General features: G+C 37.9%; 1 protein-coding gene across 5 annotated transcripts in view; it reads left to right on the top strand.

Moving 5' to 3' along the window:
• Positions 1-24,959, top strand: part of IGF2BP3 (insulin like growth factor 2 mRNA binding protein 3) — a 112,352-nt gene that overhangs the window by 83,847 nt on the left and 3,546 nt on the right. For 3 of the 5 annotated variants that reach the window (XM_039862539.1, XM_039862543.1, XM_039862541.1), the window contains 3 exons: positions 1,460-1,585; positions 19,321-19,440; positions 22,324-22,398. In XM_039862539.1, the coding sequence (XP_039718473.1) occupies positions 1,460-1,585; positions 19,321-19,440; positions 22,324-22,398 (321 nt within the window). Of the gene's footprint in view, positions 1-1,459; positions 1,586-19,320; positions 19,441-22,323; positions 22,399-23,584; positions 24,947-24,959 lie in introns of those variants that run through there. The other 2 variants (XM_039862542.1, XM_039862540.1) reach the window with 2 other exon arrangements.

The following is a 24,959-nucleotide window of genomic DNA, read 5'->3' as shown; positions in this document are numbered from 1 at the left end:
GCTTTCAATTGCATTAATATTGATTTCTTTAATGATGTCATCATCAGATGTAGTTTCTAATTGATTTTTTTTTAGCACCATAGCAAGTGCCCTGAGAGGGTTGGAAAGACACAGGCTTTGACATTAGGCTTGGCTATCTGGGTGGTTTTAGCAAATTATTTAGTCTTAGCTTCCTTATCTGGGAGGTAAAGCTAATACCTACCTAAAAAAGGTTGATATCTCCTGTGTAATGTCAGTATGAAGGAGATTGGTACAGTAGGATTGCGGGCTTTAGAGGTATGTGAACTGGGTTTGAATTCCACTCAGCCATTTATTAGCTGCAGCTCTGTTCCCTTGGACAGCATATTTGATCTCTCTGAGCATCAGTTTCTTCATCTGTAAAATGTGGCTACTGCCTACGTTGTATGCTTATTAGAAGTATAGAAGATACAGTGCATATTAAAGCTACTGTATGAATACAAATGTAAAACTTGGTCACTCATAAACCTTGGAGATAAAAATGAATCTGTGAAGTACAACTAAGCCAAGTGAATCGCCGACATTCCTTAATGGATGGGATGGTGCTGAAGACGTAACATTTCAAAAGTTCCTCTTGAATTTTCAAGTAAATGATTGAAAAAAATTCCTCAATTGGGCCTGTCACCCGAAACATTACACCCAAAAGAAGGGAAATGTAAAAATGATAATACCTTTGTGAGAAGACGCTAGAATGCTAATCATTTCACCCCACTTGACGGCCTGCCGACCCTCACATTGTCTCTACTCATCCAAATATTCGAGTCAGTTGAGACTTTAAAAAAAGATTCTCAAGTATGCTCAAATCTCAGTTCTCTAATCTCCACCTTACTTCCTCAACCCCTATAAAATCAGACCAAAACAAAACCCCCTTTGTGGCTCCTGGATCTGCTCCAAGGATGTGTTTAGTTGTAGTGCTCACGTGCGGCTGGGGCCTGATTTCCGAAGGGCTTGACTTTGCTTTGGGCCTTTCGACCCATGACTGCCTAGTTTTATCCAGGCAGTAAAGGTCTCTTAATAGCTGGTTCTGCATATCTGGTCTATACATTATTTTTCAGTGAACAAATGCTTGCTCGCTTCTTCAACTAATGTACAGTTTTGTCTGTATTCACCGTGTGCCCGCAGTCAACAGAGCACATACTTGTCTGAGCAATGTGAGCTGGTCGTAAAGGAAAGGAAGGCTGTGTTCCCTGCTTTGACAAATCTAGGGTGGCTTCGATCAAGGAGGGGGCAAACAAGCACACAGACTTCAGAATGCCAAGACTATGAACAGATATAAACTATATACTTAAATACAGTCACGTGGAACCTGTGCTTTGTTCTAAAATTTGAGTCATCATTTTTTTCTTGACAAGAAATCACAATCTGAATATTGTCACTTGTAAATGCTCACTTATCCTTGATCTTTTAATTGTAAAATGAAGGAACCTTTTTACCATTGCAGCTTCAAGCCCATTTAATTCCTGGATTAAATCTGAATGCCTTGGGTCTGTTCCCACCCACTTCAGGGATGCCACCTCCCACCTCAGGGCCCCCTTCAGCTATGACTCCTCCTTACCCACAGTTTGAGGTAAGATGATGTCTCCTGGCTTTCTTTTCTCCTGGTTGAGCGGGACAAGTCAGACTTTGTTGCCTTCAAGTGTGACATGAGATATTTACTGTGAAAAAGCTTAATGTGACACCTGGTTCTCATGCGATTTAAAATTAGCTTAGAGGGCAGGCACATGGTTTCCAGTTCTTGTCGATAGAACCTTCTTATCTACTCCTTTGTAGACGCGTGAGTTATTTCTTTTGAAGTTTTTGGGTGGTAGAGTTGTCAATGTGTGCTTTTAAATATAAAAAGTTTGAGACTTTGGGGAGGGGGAAAGAGGTTATTTTTAAATATTGAAGGAAAAGATTTTTGAAAGGTCAATAAAGATGACTTTTTTTTTTCATTTTGAGTATATTTTTTAAAACTATGAGCTTAGGTAATTGTGTGTGCAAGTGTTAAACAGCTTTTATTTGTTTTGTAAACAGGTAGGTTACTTATTTTTACATTTGCTTTTTAAGAATAGCATTTTCTCCGAGGTCAGAAATAGGAGACCAGTAAAACGATGAAAATAATTGCAGCGTAGCAGACACCTTACGCAATAATTCTTTTTGAAAGGAGTTCATAAGGCAGCTGTATTATCAACGATGATTGGGCGTAGACAATCATGGAAAATACAATTAACATTCCAGCATCTTCCTTTATGACTTTGTGTTTGCATCTCTCCGATTCTCTTTTGCTCTCTCATCACATAACATTTTGAGTGGTGCCTCCTACACCAATTTAGCAAAACCTGTTCACATGGAACAGGTTGGGGGTTCCGTTATCGCACTGCGTGGAATACGAGTAAAATGCCTGTGGAATTTTACAGAGAGCACAGGCTGCTGAGGTCGTCCGTATTTTATCCCTTTAAGAATGAGACTTTCCTTTGCCTGTCACTGAAACCACCAGACTGTTAAGTGTTCTTAGCCTGTTCTTCTTGTGGGGTGTTTCTGCCTTTGCTGCTAGCAGCATTTGCATCTTCCTCTGCAAACTTATCTGCCACTTGAACTTGTTTGGGCCAGGAAACCATGTAAGGAAGCTCATTAATATAAGGACAGGCCTCAGAATTCCACCTCCATATCAAGTGTGAATAGATTCTTTATGTGTTAAGTGAAGCTTTCTGCTACAGCTCAAGGTGATGTGAAGTAGCTGAGCATTTGCACCTTGATGCTAAGGACACAGGTGGGAGGAGCCCGGGAGCCCACTCTGCCCTGGGTTTTTGTCACAGCAGGTCAGTCTCCTCTTTGCTCTGGGTTTGTTATCTCACTGGCACAAGAGACTGAACTAGATGAATTTTCTCTAAAGAGTCTTCTTTCAGGTCAAGCATTTCTGGTTTTTACAGAATTCAATAATATAAAAAGTTTAAGAAAAGGATAAAAGTGAGCCTAAAATAGGAATTCGAGAGTACATGGAATTAACCTTTAATATGCCTGCTAGTATCTTTATTACAAATAGATGCGTGTGTCCTATGATTGAGTTTAGGGCAGATGTATTCCTGACAGTTCTGTGTAAAGTGACATTTACTGAAAGCTAAAGGAGCTGATTATTTAAAAGAACTCTATGCTGGAGAAGCCCTCATCTAATCCACATTTCTGCTGACCGTCCTAACCTAGCTTTCTCTTTGGCCAGGTCACTTCCCTGTTCCTCACTTTCTGTTTGTAAATGAGGCTTCTCTTTAACTCTTCTCTCTTTCTCTCCTGGTTACATATCATATTCCAATCAGTAAAGCCTCTTCGTGTTACCAGTGGCACATTTCACTCTTGGACATCATCTGCCATCTACACTTAAGTGAGTGCTTCAGTAGCAAAAATTCCTAAATTCAATTGCTAGGTAGATTTTTTTTTTTTAATTGTGCAAATAGAAGAATATGAATATTCTCTGAATTTAGTAAGTTTTCTAATTTAGTGATATGATTCTGTGTATTGGGTTGCCATGTCGTTAGAAAAGTTAAGATTGTTGTAAGAGAAAGGAGATCATATTAGGAATTTTTATTTCTGAGGCACTTGTACAATTTTAAATGAGTGATTTGAACAAGTCGTGATTTTGTTTTATTATAAGGATGGGGAGAAGGACGTCAGTGGTCTTCGCTTCAGGGAAACTGAGCCAAGAGTAAGATGCTAGGAAGAGCTCACTGGATTGGGTGGTCTTTGCTTCCCCTGAGATTTTAAAACTAAATCAAGTAGGTGCAATAAGAAGCAACGATTGAGAACAGGAAAAGATGCAGAAGCTGCCAGGAGGAAGGGTAGAAACACTGTAAGAGCTCAGAACCCCTAATGGCCTCGTGGTTTCAAGGGCAGGAGAAGAAAATACTCTTTTTTTTTTTCCAAGCTTATATGTTTATTATTATATTTTTAAACATTCCCCCGCCCCCGCCGCCCCGGTAACCGCTAGTCCATTGTCCATGTCCATGAGTCTCTGTTTGTCCTGTTCATTTGTTGCTTTTAGGTTTATATTCCACATACAAGCGATATTATGTGATTTTCAACCTTCTCTGTGTGGCTTATTTTGCTTAGTATGATTATTTCAAGATCCATCCATGTTGTTGCAAAAGGCAGTAAGTACATCATGTCTTTTTATGGCTGAGTCATATTCCATTGTATATCTGTACCACAGCTTCTTTATTCAATCATCTATCATAGGACACTTTGGTTGCTTCCATGTCCTGGCCACTGTGAATAATGCTGCTGTGAACATCAGTGTGCAAATATCTTTTCAGATATGAGTTTTCCAGTCTTTGGGGTAAATACCCAGTAGAGGGATTGCTGGATCATATGGTAGGTCAATTCTTAGTTTTTTGAGGCACCTCCATACTGTTTTCTATAGTGGCTGTACCAATGTGCAGTCCCACCAGCAGTGTATGAGGGTTCCTATTTCTCCACATCCTCTCCAACATTTCTTATTACTTGTCCTGTTGATTATAGCCATTCTAACAGGTGTGAGATGATAGCTCGTTGTGGTTTTGATTTGCATTTCCCTAATAGCTAGCGATGTTGAGCATCTTTTCATATATTTGTTGGTCATTTGTATGTCCTTTAGGGAGAAGTGTCTATTCAGGTCCTTGGGCCATTTTTTGATTGGATCGTTTGTGGGTGTTTTTTTTTCTGTTGTTGTTGTTATTGAGTCTTATGTGTTCTTTGTATATTTTGGATATTAGGCTCTTATCGGAGGTGTTGCTTGCCAATATAATTTTTCATTCGGATGGTTGTCTCTTTATCTTGTTGACGAGTTCTTTTGCTGAGCAGAAACTTTTTAGTTTGATGTAGTGCCATTCTTTTATTTTTGCTTTTACTTCCCTTGCCTTCGAGGTCAAATTCATAAAATCCTCTTTAAGTCTAAGGTCCTTGAGAGTTTAGTTCCTATGTTTTCTTCTATACATTTTATTGATTCAGGTCTTACATTCAGGTATGTAATCCATTTTGAGTTAATTTTGGTGTGTGGTGATAGACAACAGTCTAGTTTCATTCTTTTGCAGGTGGCTTTCCAATTTTCCCAGCACCATTTATTGAAGAGACTTTCCTTTCTCCACTGTATGTTTTTGGCTTTTTGTCAATTATTTGCCCATATAAATATGAGTTTACTTCTGGACTCTCGATTCTGTTCCACTGGTCTGTGTGTCTGTTTTGCTGCCAATACCATGCCGCTTTGATTACTGTTGCTTCGTAGTATAATTTGAAGTCAGGCAAAGTGATGCCTCCAGCTTCATTCTTTTTTTTCAGGATGGCTTTAGCAATTCTGGGACTTTTGTACTTCCATACAAAGCTGATGATTTTTTTGTTGTTGTTGTTCTATTTCTTTAAAAAATGCCGATGGGATTTTGATGGGGATTGCATTAAATCTGTATAATGATTTAGGTAATAAGGTCATTTTAACTATGTTCATTCTTCCAACCCAACAAGACGGGATATCTTTCCATTTTTTTTTTCTCTTCTACGATTTCTTTTAGTAGGGTCTTACAGTTTTCATTATATAGGTCCTTCACATGTTTTGTTAGATTTCTAGGTATTTTATTTTTTTTGTTGCAATTGCAAAAGGAATTATTTTTTCCACTTCTTTTTCTGACACTTCATTATTAGAGTATAGGAATGCTATGGATTTTTGAATGTTGATTTTTGTATCCAGAAATTTTACTTTATTTGCTTATTGTTTTCAGTAGTGTTCTTGTGGAGTCTTTAGGGTTTTCTATATAGAGAATTATGTCATCCGCAAATAGTGACAGTTTGATTTCCTTTCCTATTTGGATGCCTTTTATATCTTTCTTTTGCCTGATTGCACTCGCTAGGACCTCCAATGTTATATTGAATAACAGTGGCGACAGTGGACAGCCTTCCCTTGTTCCTGATCTTAGAGGGAAGGTTTTAGTTTTTCACCATTAAGTATAATGTTGGCTGAGGGCTTGTCATATGTGGCCTTTATTATATTAAGGTATTTTCCTTCCAAACCAATTTTGTTAAGTGTTTTGATCATAAATGGGTGCTGTATCTTGTTGAAGGCTTTTTCTGCATCTATCGATATTATCATATGATTCTTCTTTTTTAATTTGTTTATGTGGTGTATTACATTAATCGATTTGTGTATGTCGAACCATCCCAGTGCCTCTGGGATGAAGCCCACCTGATTGTGATGTATAACCTTTTTAATATGTTGCTGTATTCAGTTCGCTAGTATCTTATTTAGGATTTTTGCATGTGTGTTCATGAGAGAGATTGGTCTGTAGTTTTCTTTCCTTTGTATTATCTTTACCAGGTTTTGGTATCAGGGTGATATTGGCCTCATACAATGAGTTCGGAAGCATTGCCTCTTCTTAGATTTTTTTGGAAGAGTTTGAGGAGAATAGATATTAAATCTTCTTTGAATGTTTGGTAGAATTCACTGGTAAAGCCATCTGGTCCTGGACTTTTTCTTTTTGGTAGGTTTTTGATGATTGTTTCAATTTCCATACTGCTGATCAGTCTATTTAGATTTTCCAGATCTTTGTGATTCAGTCTAGGAAGATTGTATTTTTCTAAGTACTGGTCCATTTCTTCTAGGTTATTAAATTTGGTGTTATATACTTTTTCATAGCATTCTTGTACGATCCTTTGTATTTCTGCGCTGTCAGTCATAACTTCCCCTCTTTCATCCCTGATTTTGTTTATTTGTGTCCTTTTTCTTTTTTCTTTAGTGAGTCTAGCACCAGGGGGTTGTCAAAGAACCAGCTCTTGGTTGCATTTATTTTTTTCTATTGTTTTTTGTTTTCATTTATTTCTGCTCTAATTTTGATGATTTCTTTCTTTCTGCTGACTTTAGACCTCGTTTATTCTTCCTTTTCTAGTTTTTTAAGATGAAGTGTTAGGTTGTTTATTTGGGCTTGTTCTTGTTTTTGGAGATAGGCCTGTAATGATGTGAACTTTCCTCTTATGACCGCTTTTGCTGTGTCCCAAAAGTTTTGATATGTTGTACTATGATTATCATTTGTTTCTATGTATCTCTTGATCTTTTATTTCTTCTCTGACCCAGTTATTCTTCAGTAGCATGTTGTTTAATCTCCATGTATTTGTGGTTCTTTTCACTTTCTTTTTACAGTCGATCTCTAGTTTCAAAGCATTATGATCAGGGAATATGGTTGGTATGATTTCAACTCTTATATTTGTTGAGGCTTTCTGTGTGTCCCACTATGTGGTCAGTCCTTGAGAATGTTCCATGTGCACTAGAGAAGAATATGTAAGCAGCTGTTTTGGGCTGAAAGGCTCTGTAAATGTCAATTATGTCCAGTTGGTCTAATGTATCATTTAAGGATGTTATATATTTCAGGGCTCCCTGATTGGAAGCAAAGATATTAATAAGTATTATATCTTCTTGGTGCATGCTTCCCTTTATCATTATGAAGTGTCCCTCAGTATCTTTCTTTACTTTTTTTATTTTGAAGTCTATTTTGTCCAATATTAGTACCACTACTCCCACTTTTCTCTGAATGCCATTTGCTTGACATATCATTTTTCACCCTTTCATTTTGAGGCTATATTTGTCTTTGGAGCTGAGATGTGTCTCCTGGAGGCAGCATATGGTTGGGTTTTGTTTTTTGATCCAATCTGAAACTCTGGGCCTTTTTATTGGTGAGTTCAGTCCATTTACATTTAGGGTGATTATTGAAATATGAGTTCTTATAGCCATTTTATCTTTTGCTTTCTGGTAGCTCCGTGTTTCCATTGCTTCCTTGTCCTTGTGTTTCTGTTTTCTTTATTTTGGTTGGCTTTTGTGGGTTTTCCCTTTGGTTCTTGTTGTTTTATGGTATATACTTCGGTTCTGAATCTTTGGTGTGTGGTTACCATTACAAATATGTAAAGGATAGTTATATGTATACAGTCCATTTTTTTTTTTCTGCACATGCCTTATCTCCATTCCCCTTTACGAATTTGGATCTTTGAATCCTCCCCTTTTTAGTCATTGTTGTCTCAATTTGTTCCTATGTATGCTGAACGTTAATATCTTACTATAGCAAATCTCTTCTTATTTTAAGCTTGTAATTCCCTGTTCCTAGTAAGGGTTGCAGCACTCCTCTGCTTTTATCAGCCTGCTAGTCACCTTACTCTTAATTATGTTTTTGTTTTTTTCTTTTGTCATTTAATTTTAGATGAGCTGACCCCTTTCAGTATTTCCTGTAGTGCAGGCCTCGTAGTAGAGAATTCTCTTGATTTTTGTATGTCTGGAAAGGTCTTTATTTCTCCTTCATATCTAAAGGAGAGCTTAGCTGGATACATTATTTTTGGCTGGCAGTTCCTTTCATTTAGTAGTTTGAATATTTGATTCCACTCCTTTCTGGCTTATAAGGTCTATGCTGAGTAGTCCGATGATAATCTAATGAGTTTTCCTTTATAGATTACTGTCTTCTTTTCCCTGGCTCCCCTGAGAATTGTCATTGATTTTTGATAATTTTAATACAGTGTGTCTTGGTGAAGGCTTTTTTGGGTTCAGATAATTGGGTGTTCTACTGACTTCTTGAATTCCAAGCTCCAGCTCATTCCTTAGATTTGGGAAATTCTCATCGACTGTTTGTCTGAAAATGATTTCTAATCCCTGTCCCTTTTCCTCCCCTTCGAGAATTCCCATTATTCTTATGTTTCCTTGCCTGATGATATCAGCTAGTTCTTGAATTTCTCTTTCATTATTTTTCATTCTTCGGTTTCTCTCTTCTTCCTTCTGATTTATTTCTAGATTTCTGTCTTCGATATTACTGATCCTTTCCTCCATTTGGTTGACTCTATTTCCCAAGCTTGTTACTTCATTTTTCAAGTCTGTTAGTGTGTTCTTTATCTCCAGGTCTATTCGGTTCTTTTTGAGGGTTTCAATCCCCTTGCTAAAGAACTTATTCTGCTCATTTACTTGTTTTTTCAATTCCTGAAATTGTTGATATAATTCTTTTCGGATCTCATTGAGTTTTTTCAGAAATATCATCTCGAATTCTCTGTCATTGAAGTCACATATTTCTATATCTGTAAGCTTATTTTCTGGAGATTTTTGTCTTTTTTTCTGAGATGCCTTGTCACCTTGGTTGTTCATAGTGTTTAATGGACTATTTCTCCACCTGGGCATTAACAGAAGTGCATTCTGCTTTTTTTTTTTTCCAGAAAGAGGATTTATTATAAAATGGTCCCTAGCCTGTTGTAAATAAGGTGTTTTTCTTTTGGTTTCCAGTAGATGGTGTCTAAGCCTATTGGATCTGTGCTTTATATAAAGTCTTAATAATGTCTTTTTTCCCCCCTTATAAATGTTTAATCATGCTCAGTACCCTCAGTCTCAGTTCCTGTCAGTGTTAGCGACAGTTTCAGTAGTGTTTGCTCAGATTCCCGTGGGGCTCCGTGGTGTTGTTCGGTCTCAGAGAGTATGGAGGGAGGGGCCCTCTGGGTTGGGAATTGGGGGCTGCAGCTCAGCCTCAGTTTTGCATCCATGGCTGGTAAAAATAAACTGTTATTTCTCTGCTGTCCTCGCTTTTCTGCCATCCCTATTTCTCTACCTACTGCCCTGATGAATGGGCCCTGCTGCCAGCCGGCCACGGGGAATTCACAGCACTCTCAGGCAGGGCTATTCAGGGAACTTGCCACACTTTCTCCCCTCCCCTTCCTCCTGCAGGGAGCTCCGGAGGCTGCAAGAGGCAGCTTCTTTGTTTTTCCCAGTCCACCGCCAGACACTCAGGATTCTGACCTGTGGTAGCTCTTATGTGCTGGTGCAGCTTGGGTGTTTTTTGTTGAGTTTTAGATGTTCAGTTTATTGTTGTTTCAAGGGGAGAGATCTGGAAACATCTCACTCTGCCATGTTTAATCCAATTTCCAAAATGCTCATTCTTAAAGGGATAAGATTCTTAGCAATCGGTGTTCTCTGTAGAATCCCACTGGGCATTTTACTGTATATGCATTCTAAGCAATGATAAAATAAAATCCCCAGCTTTATACCAGACATTTCTCTATATTGGTGTAGGAGCTACCAACTAAAACATTAAATGCTAAGAAGAGAGGTGAATCTGTCATCTACCTGGGTGGAACAGTTGACAAATTGTATATATACTGCATGTTAAGATGAGTGTTATTTTTCTATGGATTTAAACCTACTGCTAACTTCATCTCTCTGTTTGTCTTGGACCTCAAAGAATGTGTCAGGAATTATCCATAGAACTTAAAAGTGGGGGAGGAGATGTATTTTTGTACTCTTTTTTTTTTTTCAAAACAGAAGAAATCTTTGTTTTTGTGGGTTTTAAAAATAGGTGCTCACAATTGCCTTTTCCTCTTACAAACACATAGGTGAATAATCTTGTAATTATAGATGATTATTAACGAGAACATTGTACTATTTTGAACTTTTCTCCTCAAGGACATTCACCTTGATGTTAACCACATCATCACTCTTCAGAAATTGGGCAGAATACTATTATTAATTATGCAGTCCGTGTTTAAATTTCCATGGTTACTCCAAATACTGTCTTAATTTGTTTTTAATAAAGAAACCAATCATGGATCAGATATTGCATTTAGTTGTCATGTCTTTAGTCGTCCTTTTTATCTTTAACAGTGCTCTGTCCCCTTGCCCATCCCCCTCTTCCCTTTTTCTTTATGGCATTGACAAATCCAGGCTAGTAGTTTTATAGAATGTCCTCTCATTTGGATCTGATTGACTGCCTCCACATGATTAGGCTCAGGTCGTACCTTTTACTGAGCCAGGAATATCTTCTCAATATGTCACATTGAGAAGCAAATGATATCAGAGCGTCTTATTGGTCATGTTAAGTTTGATCAAATGATTAAGGCCACGCTTGTTCAATTCTCCCTTGTAAAAATTGTGATCAAGTAGTAACCAGTAGGACTTTGAGAACGTGTATCTTGCTCCTCGTCTTTCACCTAGTGGCTTTAATATCCATTGCTGACATTTGCCCAAATCATATATTACTGTGGTTATGGGTTTCTTTTTATTTATTTGTTGACAATCTTCTGTAAAATACAGCTTTCTCTGCTCCCTGCCTTAAGGGGGAAAATGTTCGTTGTTGTTGTTGTTGTTGTTATTGTTGTTGTAATTTACATTAGAATTTCCCCCGACCTTTTGAATTACCGGTGCCCTCCCTCTCCCTGATTGGGGTTGGGGGTGAAACCCAGGCATTATTATTTTGGAAAACTCCACAGATGACATCATTGTGTAGCCAAGGTTAACAACAGCTGCTCTGTTTCTTAACTGGAACCTGTGCCCCACCTTGGACTTAAATGAATCAAAATCTCAGTGGGAGTAGATGGAAGCTCAGAAACTTGTGGTTTTGTAAAGGTCATCAGGAGCTTTTTGTTACCCATTCATTGTCAAGAACTACTCTTCTGCAAGGAGTGTTTACTACTGTGGAGAGTGGACCTAAATATTGGAAAGAATATCTCGTCAAGACTAATGCGTGGGAAACATTATTTGAGATAAGCATAAATATCACTCATGTATGTCCCTCTTTATAACGTGTTTGAGGCTTTATTTAAAGTGTAGTGAGAAAAGTCACCCCTTTTTCTCTGCACCACCTGTCATTCCAACCCATAGGCAACTATCAGGCCAAAAACGTCTGTGGGATGCTGCCATATGTCTGTTTTTATGCTTCTAAATATATTTTGACATGCTGTGTTATCACGATTAGGTTTGGCAGTGTGCTACAAGTTAAAAAATGTGGTTTAAATGAATTTCCATTTTTCAAGAGAAGAGTTGAAGGGTAGACAATCTAAATTGTTCTGGTGGTAGTTCTGCATATCATCTAAGACTCCTATTGGCTTAGCATGCTGTCTCCTGGCCTAGGATGACTGCTCAAGCTCCAGCCATTGAGTTTGATTTCAAGAAGGATGAAGCATCAAAAATCGGCAGCCACCTCATTTAAGGACACTGTTTTTCACCCTTCCAGTGGTAATGTGTTTGCTAGAACACAACACCTAGCCAAGTCTACCTTCAAGAGAGGCTGAGGAACGGAGTCTCTAACTATATAGATGAATAGATATTGGGGACAGCAATTTAACTGTGTCACCCTGCCCTCGGATTTAGCAGTATACATGTTAAAGGAACCTCTCAGAGCCTGGGAGGGAAGATATAAGCTTTTAAGTTCCCTGCCTCTGCACCCGCCCCGAAAAGAGGAGAATCTAAATCAATTCTGGAGGAAAAATTCCATGTTCCAATTCTACTCTTGCAGATTATTTTCATCTAATGAAGGGAAAATATCACTTTCAGAGAATTATATTATGTCTCCGGTTAACAATTAGATTAAATTCTACTTCCAAATAGCTGTCAGGTAATTTTCTGGTTCAGTGTTTCAGAGAACAATTCTTTAACAAGTTTTCTTTTAGTATATAACGTCATGGGGGAGGAATACTTAGTTGGAATAGCTTTGTCTTATTGTCTATTATTAGACTTTGTTCTTTTTCTTAACCCAAATCACTAATGAGTGGTCAACGTTTTTTGAAACAAACTATTTTTAAAGGCAATAGTTAAATTTACCAACACTTTTTTCTTTCTTTTTCGCTTACCATTGCATCTTACAGTCCTTTCATTTCCCTTTGGCTTCACTTTTCTTCTTGCTAAAGAAGTCTTGAAGGTCTGTGATGACATTTTTTAAAAACCCAAGCTTAGATAACTGAAGGTTGGCAGGTATTTACTCTCAGTACTCTGATGGTTGTCCTCCACTGAGGTCTGGCATCTCCCGCTGCTGCTGAGAAGCTTGCTGGTCCTTAGAAGCTCAGAGAGAAGTCAGGTTACTTACCAAGATTGTTTCTTTATCCTTGATGCCCTGTAGGTTAGCAGTAAAGCTCTGCTTATACTTTAAATGTGTATTGCCTGGCAAGGAGTAGGTTTTGATAACTAAATGTTTCAAAGAATCTGACTATTTTTATGTACTGCTTCCTCTTTTACAGTTTATTTTTCTACCCATGTTTGCTTACTTCTGCTTTGTAATATGAAAGTAAATGGAAGCATCTTGCCTTTGGCTAAACCCCCTTGCCTCTGCTCCATTCCAGAATTTGCCCACCCCTCCCCCTACAACATACCCTTCTTCCTGGGACCTGCCAGGTTGACTTTTCCAACAAAGCCAAAGAATTGGTTCTTCCAAGACAAAAAGTCTCTAGTTCCTGCCTAGCAGCTGGCTCATGCAGTACTTAATTGGCAAACTTTGAGTTTATAAATGACAGGAAATGCTCTTTTAAGAAATGCTCAAACAGTAGAGAAGAGGCAATTGGCAGCTAGTGAGCAGAGCAAGAGCTGGAATTGGCATGCAGCAACATCCATAGCTGGATGGTTTGGCAGCTTGCTGTGGGGTTGGCAGAAGTTAGCCCAAGTGCTGTTTTCTTCATAGTTTTGATAGCATCACTGGAGTCTTCCCAGAAGTCTTCAAAACAATAGCGTAATCTTAAAATTGCTAACTTTCTGCTTACAGAAGATGCAAGAAACGTGAGCAGTTCCTTAGGTCTTAGGTAGCTGATGGTGCTCTTTAAGAAGCAAAATGAGTTGAAGGGGATTTTTGAATCTTTCATGGAGTCTCTTAGTCCTTCCTCTTAGAATTTCTTACTGTGGGTGCAACTCTTTCGTCAGTAAATAGTTGCAAAGTAAATAATTTGTTGCACACATTTATTACCTCTAAGAGGCCTTAATTACTTAGTTATGGGGGGGGGAAAGTTTGCCTTTTTTATTTTTCTGAAGACTTCAGTATTCTTTTCAGGTCATGGAGTTTAGTAAACCTAATTCCAGTTCCAGACCAAAATCCATTAAAACAAAACAAACAAAACAATAAAAAACCTAGGAGTATCTTTTTTACAAGCCCAAGGAAAATAGTGGCATCCTTCCAGGTTCCTGGGGGCTGTTCTTGTTGGCGGGCAGGCATGTCTCCATGCCTTCGTGATGTCTTAGGTTGTTCCCCACAAAGTAAATACACTTAACCTTACTGTTTGCTCATTTTTGTATCTCCTCACGATAGATGATTAGGAATTACTCACTGGCAGACTTCACCAGTTATGCACACTTTCAGTTGAGCAGCTTTGTTCTGTTTTTTTTTTTTCAAGCTATAGCATAGACTCTGCCAACAAGTCCAAAGGAAGTTTCGCCGATAGGCACCTGGCAGATATCCACTGGGAGAGCAGCCTGTGTCCTGTAAATACCCTTCACCTCTGAAGGTTTAGGAAAAAGAGTTCAAGATAATGCAGCTGAACATTAACTTAAATGCAAAGAATGTGAAATAGAAAGGGTAAGGCTGATGAGTCTTTTCCAGCTCCATCTCAGACTTAAATGCTCAGGTAGACGAGGCTTATTATAACCCATTGTTCTGGCTTCTTAGTTTTGTAGGGAAAACATGAAGTTATCTGCTTATCTGAGTGTCCAAATCCTGAAAACATGGCTTACTATGCAGATTCCCATATAAGAATGATCTGTACCAGAGAGCCAGTGCCATAATTGTCAAGCGGACAGGATGTTTATGTGAGGTGCCTTATATTCCCAGGGGAAAATTTCCTCGAGCAGTAATTTATGGTCAGGGAGATGCCTGGTGGATGTGAAACTGGAGCAGAAGGACTTGGGCTTTGCTCAGAAATGTCTTCATCAAGCTTCTGACATCCGATGAGTCAACTTTTTATTAAGGTGCTGTCGCCAAGAGCACACATCAGCCTGTCGGTCTAGGGCACCACCTCCTGGTGCGCTTAGCCTGCTTTGCTAAACACTGCTTTTCATGTGGGACAGGTTCTCTTGCTTCTGTTTTCATCCCAGCGCAGAACATTTTTCTGTCTGCGTACTGATTCTTTCTTTGCCTTTCTTTCTGTCATAGTTTGGTCCTTTTGGCCCTTCTCTACTGGCTACCATTCCTTTTCCAAACTTCACACAACTTTTTTCTGAAATTTATTCTTAATCTTCATATGGGATTTGTTACCTCCTCTTCCGTCCCACCCCCAGTCAACAAAATCATTGATAACCTTTCATCGCAGTGGAAGATTATTTTGCATTGCTCAGCTTTTGAGGCCACGGCATAGTTTTTATGACAAGCTTTTGCTGCTGAGGTTTTCTCACAGTGGTCTTCAGTATCTTCTAGGCTAAAACACGTGCTCAGGCTGTGTTGGCTGGACCTTCACTCTAAGGACGATGCCTGTCACATTAATCCTCCAAAGGACATCCAGAAGCTGCTCTCTGGCATCAGTGCCAGGAAATATAGTTTTTACTAAGCAAATGAAATAGTTTTGCTCTTTTAGACATGGTAAATCATGCAACTGATTTTTTTTTTTAAATTAGCTGGTAGGAAGTTTAGAGCCAAATTTGTGTAATAACAGCATTTCTGGCTTCATCTTGTCTTTTTTGTTCAGGTTCCTATGCTCTTATTTTTTCACCTTCTTTATCTTTCTAGATTATGTGTACTTTGTAAGCAGCATAATAAAATCTTTCTGGAACAAAGCCCAGAAAACAAATAATTATACGTCATGGCAAAATACAATGAGGCAGTTCTGGGCGAGTTACACATTAGATTTAGTCTCATCATTAAAAAGGTCTTTATCACCACCAGATCCCACCCCCTCCCTCCAGTAAAGAATTCAGAACATGATATAAATGTTCTCAGTGATATAAATATTTAAATCCTATCTTTACTTTGAAAACATTGGTTAAGATTAATGTATCAGTTTTACTATAAGGATCAGAATGACAAAATAAATCGATGCTAACATCGAGCACAGTTTATGGTCAATGTCAGCATTAATACAGTTGGTCTATTTGGTTATCAGAGTAAGATAGGCTTTGAAGTGTCCCTATAGAATAAATGGTGTGTGGAGATTAACTCTTATAGGAAACATGACATACATGGTTCAGGCTGTAGATAAAGGAAGAGACAGATAAGCAGAGTTTAGATGATTTTCACTTGTGGAAAACTGAGTGTGGGGTCTAGAATCACACATTGCTATATTTTTCATAAGTGAAAGGCATGGCTTGAACTCAAATAATTCCCCCATTTAATATATTTATTGACTATAATTTTGTGAGAATTTGGAAATATCTGCCAATTTTAAACGGTTATGCTCTGATACATTATTTCTGTCACATAAAATCTTAGAAGTATTTGTACAAGGGCACAAGATTTATGTTTAAAGATTTGATTGCGGTATTATATAAATTAGTGAAAAATTGGAAACAAGACTCATTTCTGAAGGTCTTTTAAAATAGCATCCTCAGATATAATAAAATAACTAAAGATTAAGGAATCATGGATTTTTTTCTTGACACCTTTTCTGTGATGTAGTTATTTTATTTTCAAAGTGGAAACAAACATTGAAACTCTGAAGTTACAAAGTGTCTTAAACGTGCATAAGATGACTGTGCAGATGAGACAACAAACCTGGTGCTTTTCATTTCTTGTCCTAGTAGAGAGCATCGTGTGTTTCAATTAAACCAATCCATTTTTGGTAAAATTGTTTAATCGAGGTGTAACGGATATAACATAATATTGGTTTCAGGTATACAGCATGATTTGATATTTGTATATTACAAAATGATCTCCACAAGTCTAGTTAACCACCCATCACCATACATAGTTACAAAAATATTTTTTTCATCGTGATGAGAACTTTTAAGATGTACTCATTTAGCAGGGAAGGCAGTACTTTATTTTTGAGAATATAGGCTTTTTAAAATTAAAGTGTAGTTGACATATATCGTATTAGTTTCAGGTGTACAACATAATGATTTGAAACTTATATGCCTTACGAAGTGATCACCATGAGAAGTCGTCACCATCTGTCATTGTACAAAGTCACTGCGATATTGACTATTCCCTATGTTGTACATTTCATAAGGCAGCACCTTCTTGAATGAGTCTTCTGTTAGGCATTTTTCTTAACAGTAACTTATGCAGCTCTATATGTGTATTTCAAAGCATATCCATCCCATGGGAGGCAGGACATATACTGTTTGTTTTGTGAACATGGCTTAGGGAGATAGAAACCCAGATTTGAATCCTGGCTCCAACATCAGTCAGCATGTGACCTTGCACAAGTGACTTAACCTCTCTGGCTCAGTTTTCTCATCTTTAAAATGAGAATATTGTTAGTTTCTATCCACTGGATCAGCTGTGAAGTGTAAATTGAGGGAACGCAGAGAAAACGCACTCACCACGCAGAACTGTTGCATATCCCTGCTAACAGTTATTTGGTGAGTGTTAAGTTTTTTTGATTTTGGAAAGTCCCAGGCAAGTTTTTGACATTTTCAGATTTTGATGATGTTGTCTTTTTTTGTCTTAATATCATTTTCCTTTTCTCATTTCTATTTTTTAATTGGTAAATAGGCAGGTTTTCCTTTTATTCAAAGAACAGCTCAGCCCTTTTATTTCTAGAGTTTTTGTTTACGATTTTTTTTTTTTAATCATTGCTTCAGAGGAAGGAAATTAAGGACTTAAAATTCCTACCAAATAGTGTGACCAAACCATGTCCTATGGAACAACCTTCTGGTAAGTCTGTGCTGAGGGATAATAAGTGGAATGGCTGATTCATCCATCTGTGAGCTTCCGCTGTTGGTCATCAGTATCTTTCCTTAGATCTGTGGTGTTTAGTGCTCAGTATTCTCTACCTCCACTCTAAATTTACAGAGAGAAGATGGCACTAATAATTTGTGTGTGTGTGGTCATATGCTTCTGTGGACCAACATTAAGGGCACAAAACTTTCCTTATCTAGTAAAAATGAATGAGCCTAGTGCTGCTGTTTTCTTTGACTAAGATTTTCAGAAACTTCTAAATCAAATTCTAATGATTTCTCTAGTTCCTGAGATGCTTGAGAGTAAAACTGCTGGCATGGTTTGTGTGAGACTTAAAAAAAAAAAACAAAACAACAACAACAAAAAAACAGGAAAAGAGTTTAAGGTTAAAAAATTAGAGATTAGACTGGAGTTGTTTTATAACTGGAGGTGCACACTACATCTTTATGGACTGAGTTCTTGGGAATGGAATTTATAGTATCCTGATAGGAATATGAGAAGGTTCAAGAGAGAATTATGTGAAGTGTTTCTTACCAAGTAAGCCACGTGTACATTTCTTATTGCAAAGCATCTTCTAACATCTCTAGAAATCTAGTTTGCTAGGTGTACATTTTTTTAAACAAATGCATATTATGCTTTTCTTGGTTTATTCAGTTGTAGCTCATCTTAAAATATTTCTTGGTACATATGGAAAAATCTCTAATTTTGCTGTGAACTTAAAAATGCTTTAAAAAGAAGTCTTAAAAAATAAAAATACTAAAACTTTTCTTCGAATAATTTCTTAGAATTATCCTCAGAAGCCAATTTCTCTGTCGTTAGGAGGTAAATGAGGTGTTAACTGCATGAACATGTGCACTGCTTCTGCATTTCAGCTCCTTCAGCTCACTGGTAACCTTCTGGTCTTTGGCCTTTTTAGGATGCCAGTCACTGAACTATCCTCTTGAGTGTGTCCTTTAGCCCTGCAAGGAGGACTGTTTGAAGGGAGACTCAAGAGGGGCACAGCTGGCTTGAGGTGGGAAGATGAGGAGCAATGAGAGAGCCAGATAAAATCTATTTATAAAAAAACCTTTTAGGAGTTAGTTTTCAGAATGTTTTTCAATTTGCCCATGTTTAAGGGGCCAAGGGAAGGTAGAGATGGAAGGAATAAAGGATTATATGGGAAAAAATCACATGGCATTTTATCGCTAAAATGAACTAGTTTTCTTCTAATCCTGTCCTATATACATGGCGTGATAAGCACTGAATTACTAGTGGTAAAGTTTTACATTATTTAGTAATTTATAATGAGATTATTTTTCTCTTTGAGAATCATTCCCTAAGTGTGTGTTTGAAAAGCGAACCCTATGTGGATAAGGTGCGGAGTTGGTGTCGTTAGATGCTGTCGTGTTTGTTGATGTGTACCCAGAATCTCATTTACTTGTCAGGAATCTACCTTAGTATAGTCATGGGGGAATCTAACTTAAACACAGTCTTGTCCCTCTATTCTGGTATGTTTAAACTTTATAACATTTATATATCTTTTAAATCTATAATTTGGTGACATTCTAAAGTTTAAGAAAATTGTGTACAGAAGTGACATTTTTACATGCAGATACTTTCAGGACGAATATATATCTTGTCAATCTATTAAGGTAAACTCATGTCAACTTCGATGGTTTTCCTAAAACTATCCTGCCATTCTTGCTGTTATGAGAATACCCCCATCCCTGTGCTAATGGAAACAGCCTGACTGCTATCAAATAATCATGAATGTTCTGTGTTTCATTCCCAGCAGCAATCAGAAACGGAGACTGTTCATCTGTTTATCCCAGCCTTATCTGTCGGTGCCATTATTGGCAAGCAGGGGCAGCACATCAAACAGCTTTCTCGCTTTGCAGGAGCTTCTATTAAGGTACTGTTCTGCCAAATGCGGCTGTCCTGGTGCTTTAAATACAGTAAGTTACAGAAACATGAGCTTTCTTGCCACTTCATAATTTGAACTGAAGGTGGCAGGCAGTCTATACTGAGGTTACATAAGAGTGTGACCAAAAAGCCCCAAACAGTAGGTTAAACAAGATTAAATTCTCTCTCCAGGAAGAGTATTCTAGAGGTAGCAATCCAGCACTGGTTCTGTGATTCTGCCCACGAAGCCCTTGGACCTAGATTCCTTCCAGCGCTACCCTAGGCATGGCTGTGGTCCCTCTTGGTCTCAAATGACACTGTTTAGTGCTCTAACAACCAAATCTGGTCCAGCCAGTAGGGGAAGACATAAAGAAGCTTTCTCTTAAGGCTTCCTGTTAGCTGCTATAGGATATTTCTATTTACATTCTCTTGCTCAGAAGTACGTCACAGGACCAGACATAGCAGAAGGAGTAGCAGGGAAATGCAGTCCATGTGTGGTCAGCTAAGCATTTTATTACGGAAGGTGGCGTCACAAATACCAGAGGACAACTAATGGCATCTGCTGAATAGAGAAATGTGTTTTGAAGATTCTGTTTTTTGATATGCTGAGACTGAGAAACATGGGTCGTTTTGTTTAAGAGAATACACGAGTTGGTAGCTTTCTTCAGAAAAACACTCCATTGCGGTTTATATTTTATGAACTTTTTATAAAATTTTTTGTTTAAAACAATATAGTACACAAAAACCTGCATTCAAATGTTTGTAGCATCTTTATAACTCCCAGAATGAGAAGATGCAAATGTTTGTCAACTGGCAAATGGATAAAACTGTGGTCTATCTATACGATAAATGTTGTTTAGCAATAAAGAGGAACAAACAACTGATACAGACTACAGCCTGGGTGAATCTCGTGCATTATGCTAAGGCATCAGGCTCAAAAAGCCATATACTGTGTGATCCCATTGACATGACAGTCTGGAAAAGGCAGGATTATAGGGATAGAGATAAGAAATCAGTGGTTGCTAGGAGTTAGAGCAGGGATTGAAAGAGACAGCCCGAGGAAATTCTGGGAGTGACAGAACTGTTTTTATTTGACTGTGGTGGTGTTTACATGCCTGTGCTTTTGTTACCAACAGAGTGACGTTTACTGCATGTAAACTAAACGAATAATAAAAAAAGGAAAACACACATACAAAAATAGCCCTCAGATACTCTTGTAGCAAAAGATAACAAAATACGTGTACAGAAAATGCAGCCAAAATAAATAAATGGGTAAAGGAAAAGACATGGTAAAAGATCAGATGGTGAACTGACTTTACTGTCCTGCTAGGCTCTTGACTGAGTTAAAAATAAATGTCTGACACATGTTCACACATTAAAAAAACCTAGTAGATTCGTTTTAGAAAAACTTCACTGAACATTTCATGAACAAGAACTGAGTATTTAGACCTTTGTTTCTTTTTCTTTCTGGCTTTTCTGGAGGTTTTATAATGAGTTTAAAATGTTTTTGTTTCTAAAAAGTCTAAAACACATAATATGGAAGATTTATCACCTCTCAACACTTTGGTAGATTTACATATATGTAAATTTCCATGTAGTTAGTTACTTTAATAAGGCATGTATTTGGTATCACCAAACCATAATGGTTTGTGTCTATATATTGGACATTTAGATTGTTCCTAATTTTTCCTGCACAGATATAGTGCTATGGTGAACAAAGTTCTTTCAGCCAAATTGTTATAAATAACCTTATTCTTTAACAAGTCTACAGAAGGATATTTAGTGAGTCAAAGGGCATGTGCTTTGTTCAGGCTTTTGATATTATTGCAGTTTATACTCCTGACTTCAGTGTAGGAGCGCCCTCAGGCCCAGGCCTCTATCACCAGTTTTGACAAAGGTACTTAAAAGAAAACTAGTCAGAAGGTTTCTTCTTTTCAGTGATTTCCTGTGAATAATTCTAAGAGCTTGAACTAAAAGGAAGTAATTATTTGCTTGTTTGTGAATACAGACTCAAAATTAGTGCCCAGCAGAAAGCAGGAATATTATCAGAATGGTTCTAGGTGATAGAAATATTATGCTTTCTCCCTCCCTCAGAATAAAGTTGCCTTCATGAAAAAAACATTCTCTTGATTGTAAACATGCAGAGAAAAGTCTAGTAAGGAACTGACAAAGATTATGATCGTACTGAGTGGCAAAATCTGGAGTGGTTTTTATTGTCCTTTTTGCTTCCTATTCTTATATTAGTAATAATGTATTTTTTAAAAATAGAATTTGCTTCTCGCATATAAAACATTTTAAACAACTCCTACCAAAATCCTAGGTCCCGAAATCCTTTCTGTGACTCTAGAGGAATGCTAAAAGGAAATCCTCTCCCCTTCAAGAGTCTCTACATGCCCCCAGCCCAGGCTTTTTGCATTTCAGATATGCTACAAAAACAGAAAAGTCTGAGTTTACCTTTCTTTTGCTAAATTAATGTTAGTTTATTTCAGATGTTACTCCAGTGAGTGTACTTTGGGGAATTTGAACTTAGCAATGTTTTGCATATACAGGAAGCCTGGAGGGTTCTGATGCGTGTGGGTCGAGGACCACCCCATGAGTACTGCTGGTATTGTGATTAGAAACATGATAGTGGAGACACATTCCAGCTCTATTAGCTGTGTGTTCATGGGCCAGGTAACTCCTCCAGCCTTCAGTTTGTCCCTCTGTAGAGACACTACACCTCATCAGGATGTAGTAAGGATCAGCTAAGACTGCAAATGTATTTTTACAATAGGGCCAGGCAAAGTGTAAGTACCCAGTATATGGCAGGAGCAATAACTTAATGAACCCACATTAACCACTGCCTCTTCATAACTTCTGAAAATGGCATAACCCCTTGATGGGTCTCTTACAGATAGCTCCAGCTGAAGCACCAGATGCTAAAGTGAGGATGGTGATTATCACTGGGCCACCAGAGGCTCAGTTCAAGGTATGTGCTCTAGAGTCTGTGCACAGGTAACAAATGAATGGATATGGACAGCATTAATGCTTTCTTTTCAGGAACTCCATAACCTGGCTTCTCCCTTAAATGTATCTAATACTCAGTAGGAGGAATTTCTCAATGGAAATTCGTAAGACCAGGAATAGTAGAAATATACCCGAAATGACATTTCCGAAATAACCCCAAAACCTGTAATTTTGAGAGTTCTGTAATAGTTGTTGGGTTTGCCAATCTCCCAAAAAAGAATGTGCTCAATGCCTTGTTATATGTGAAAATGACACCTTAAGACTGAAATTTATAAATCTGTCTGGTTAATATACTTTGTAAAACTTGTTCCTGAAATTTTCCTAGTCCTTGAGAACCCTTAACCTTGAATTAAAATGCCCCCTTTTCCTCCTACCCTTGGGTGAACTCTGTTAGCTCTTGTCCATAGTCTCTCCAAATCACTCTAATCCTTCAAATCTTAGAGGTAGTTATGGCGTTTGTCCTAGGGTGAACCACTGCTCGTGTTTATTGGGGTTTGGGGCCTTTGAGGCTGCAGTGCCTCTCCCTGTGTACCGAAGTGGTGCAGCAGGGTAATGAAGAGCAGAGAGTTGGCAGCCAGGCTGCTGGTTTAAATCCCAGCTCTGCCATTCACCAGCTGTGTGACCTTGGTTGGGCAAGTTATTTAATCTTTCTCTGGCTAGTTCCTCATCTGTAAAATGTAGATAAGAGCTCTAACATATAAGGTTTAAACAGTACATAAAATGCTTAGAATAATCTCTGACACAATAGAAATATGCTGGTGGTGGTGTTCAGAGACTCTGGGTGACTCAGACTAGTAAGACCCTGACAAATGCTTAAATTCACAAATACATACCTTTGAGTAATATGGTATTTCTCATAAGACTTGGTGTGGGTGTCTTGTTTGTCATAGGCAAAAGCAACTAGTAAATTCTAATTAAACCAGTTTGTCCAAAATGGATGTTTTGCTCCTACTGCTTAGCACCTGTGTAACAGGACAACTCTTTAATCTTAAGCCTTTGTTCCTTTAGCTCTAAAATGTGTCTAGTAACAGTGCCTACACTTCTCCCCTCCTCCTCTTTGAAACCATCACTTTCTTTGACCTACGTTCTCTGGACCATCTTCCATTAAAAATCCAAAGTTTTTTTTTTTTTCCTCACTTCATTTACAGGAAGAACAGGAAACAAAAGGAGTTGCTTTGAGATGTGGGTGCAAGTTGGCTAGGCTCAAACTCAGGTGAAAAAATTTACTCCCTTACAGCAGCCTCATGGTCCAGGCAGTTCAAATCATAAGTCAGAAATGTTGAAAATTGCTTCCTATCCTGAACCTACAGGGTCAGTCACTTTTAATTTGAAATCTTAAAAGAAATACAAACATCGATTATTACATGTTTCTTCTCGGTGCTGAGCTATTACTATTTAATAAATGGAGTTACTATCTTACAATTCCTATAATGCTTGAATGTTGAGAAATTCAAAGTTTGTCTCTCTGCCCAATGACCACATTTGTACAGTTGTTCTTAAATGGAACATTTAAGGAGAGTTATGATATTTAAATCTCATGTGACAATTACAGATGAATTTTATTTTAGAGGCCTAAGGAATAGTAAACCTCCTAATCTGTCTTTTTTCTCAAGACCTTCTGTTTTGAAGGATAATGTATATCCACAGTGTCCTCAGGCCATCTGTGGCCTGAGACGTCAAGGATGAATGGAATAAACAAACTGAGATGGGTTTTGTTTTTCTGTAATCTCCTGAAATGAGTTTATCATTTCTGCACCAATGAAAATGTGGATACTTTTGTTTTTGTGGTTTGCCCTGGCAGCCTGTCAGGTTAAACCAATTCTGACTTCTTTTTCTGACTTCTTCCTTTGGTGCACAGCAGAGCAAATTTATGGTTGTATATAATAGGAGAGGTTTCTCATATAACTTTTAGTTATATGCAGTAGGTAACAGGATGTACTGACTATAAATACCACTAGTATATATTAACTTGATTTTGTAGCCTTATTCAAACTAGAAACCACCTGGCTAAGGTAAAGAAACATCTTTAAACAGAAATTGTTCCTCTCAGCAGGTTTCTTACTGGCCCACTTAGACACGAGCTTGGCTTCCTATAAGCCTGGCACAGCTGGCTGTGTATTTCTTCCCGGTCTCTTTTGCTCAAGAAAAACACAATCACTTTCTTATTGTCTACAGGAAAGGTTTTACCTTTCAGGACTGGAGAGCAAATGGCCATTTTGCCCACAAAAGTGATTTACTTTTAGTTAGGATGACTACTAATGAACTGTCTTTTACTGTTTTTGTCAGAAGAATATGGTTTATTCTCCTTTCATCAATCATTCAATTGCCTCATCAGTGATGTCTCGTTGTTAGTGTCAGCCTTTTCTAGGGTTCCCTAACTTCTCCATCTCTTATGCGATCTTCAGCAATCTATCAAATGCAGATGTATCTCACTGCAAAGGGCTATTCCAGTGGATTTGAGCCATCTTTAAAGTTAATGGACTTTTTGTGTCTCCTACATGAATGACACTGATAGGATATGTT

Source organism: Pteropus medius, unplaced genomic scaffold (assembly GCF_902729225.1).
Source record: "Pteropus medius unplaced genomic scaffold, Ma_sr-lr_union100, whole genome shotgun sequence".
Classification (NCBI taxonomy): Eukaryota; Metazoa; Chordata; class Mammalia; order Chiroptera; family Pteropodidae; genus Pteropus; species Pteropus medius.
The sequence above is the reverse complement of the archived record's forward strand: the minus strand, read 5'-3'. Positions and strand labels throughout refer to the sequence as shown.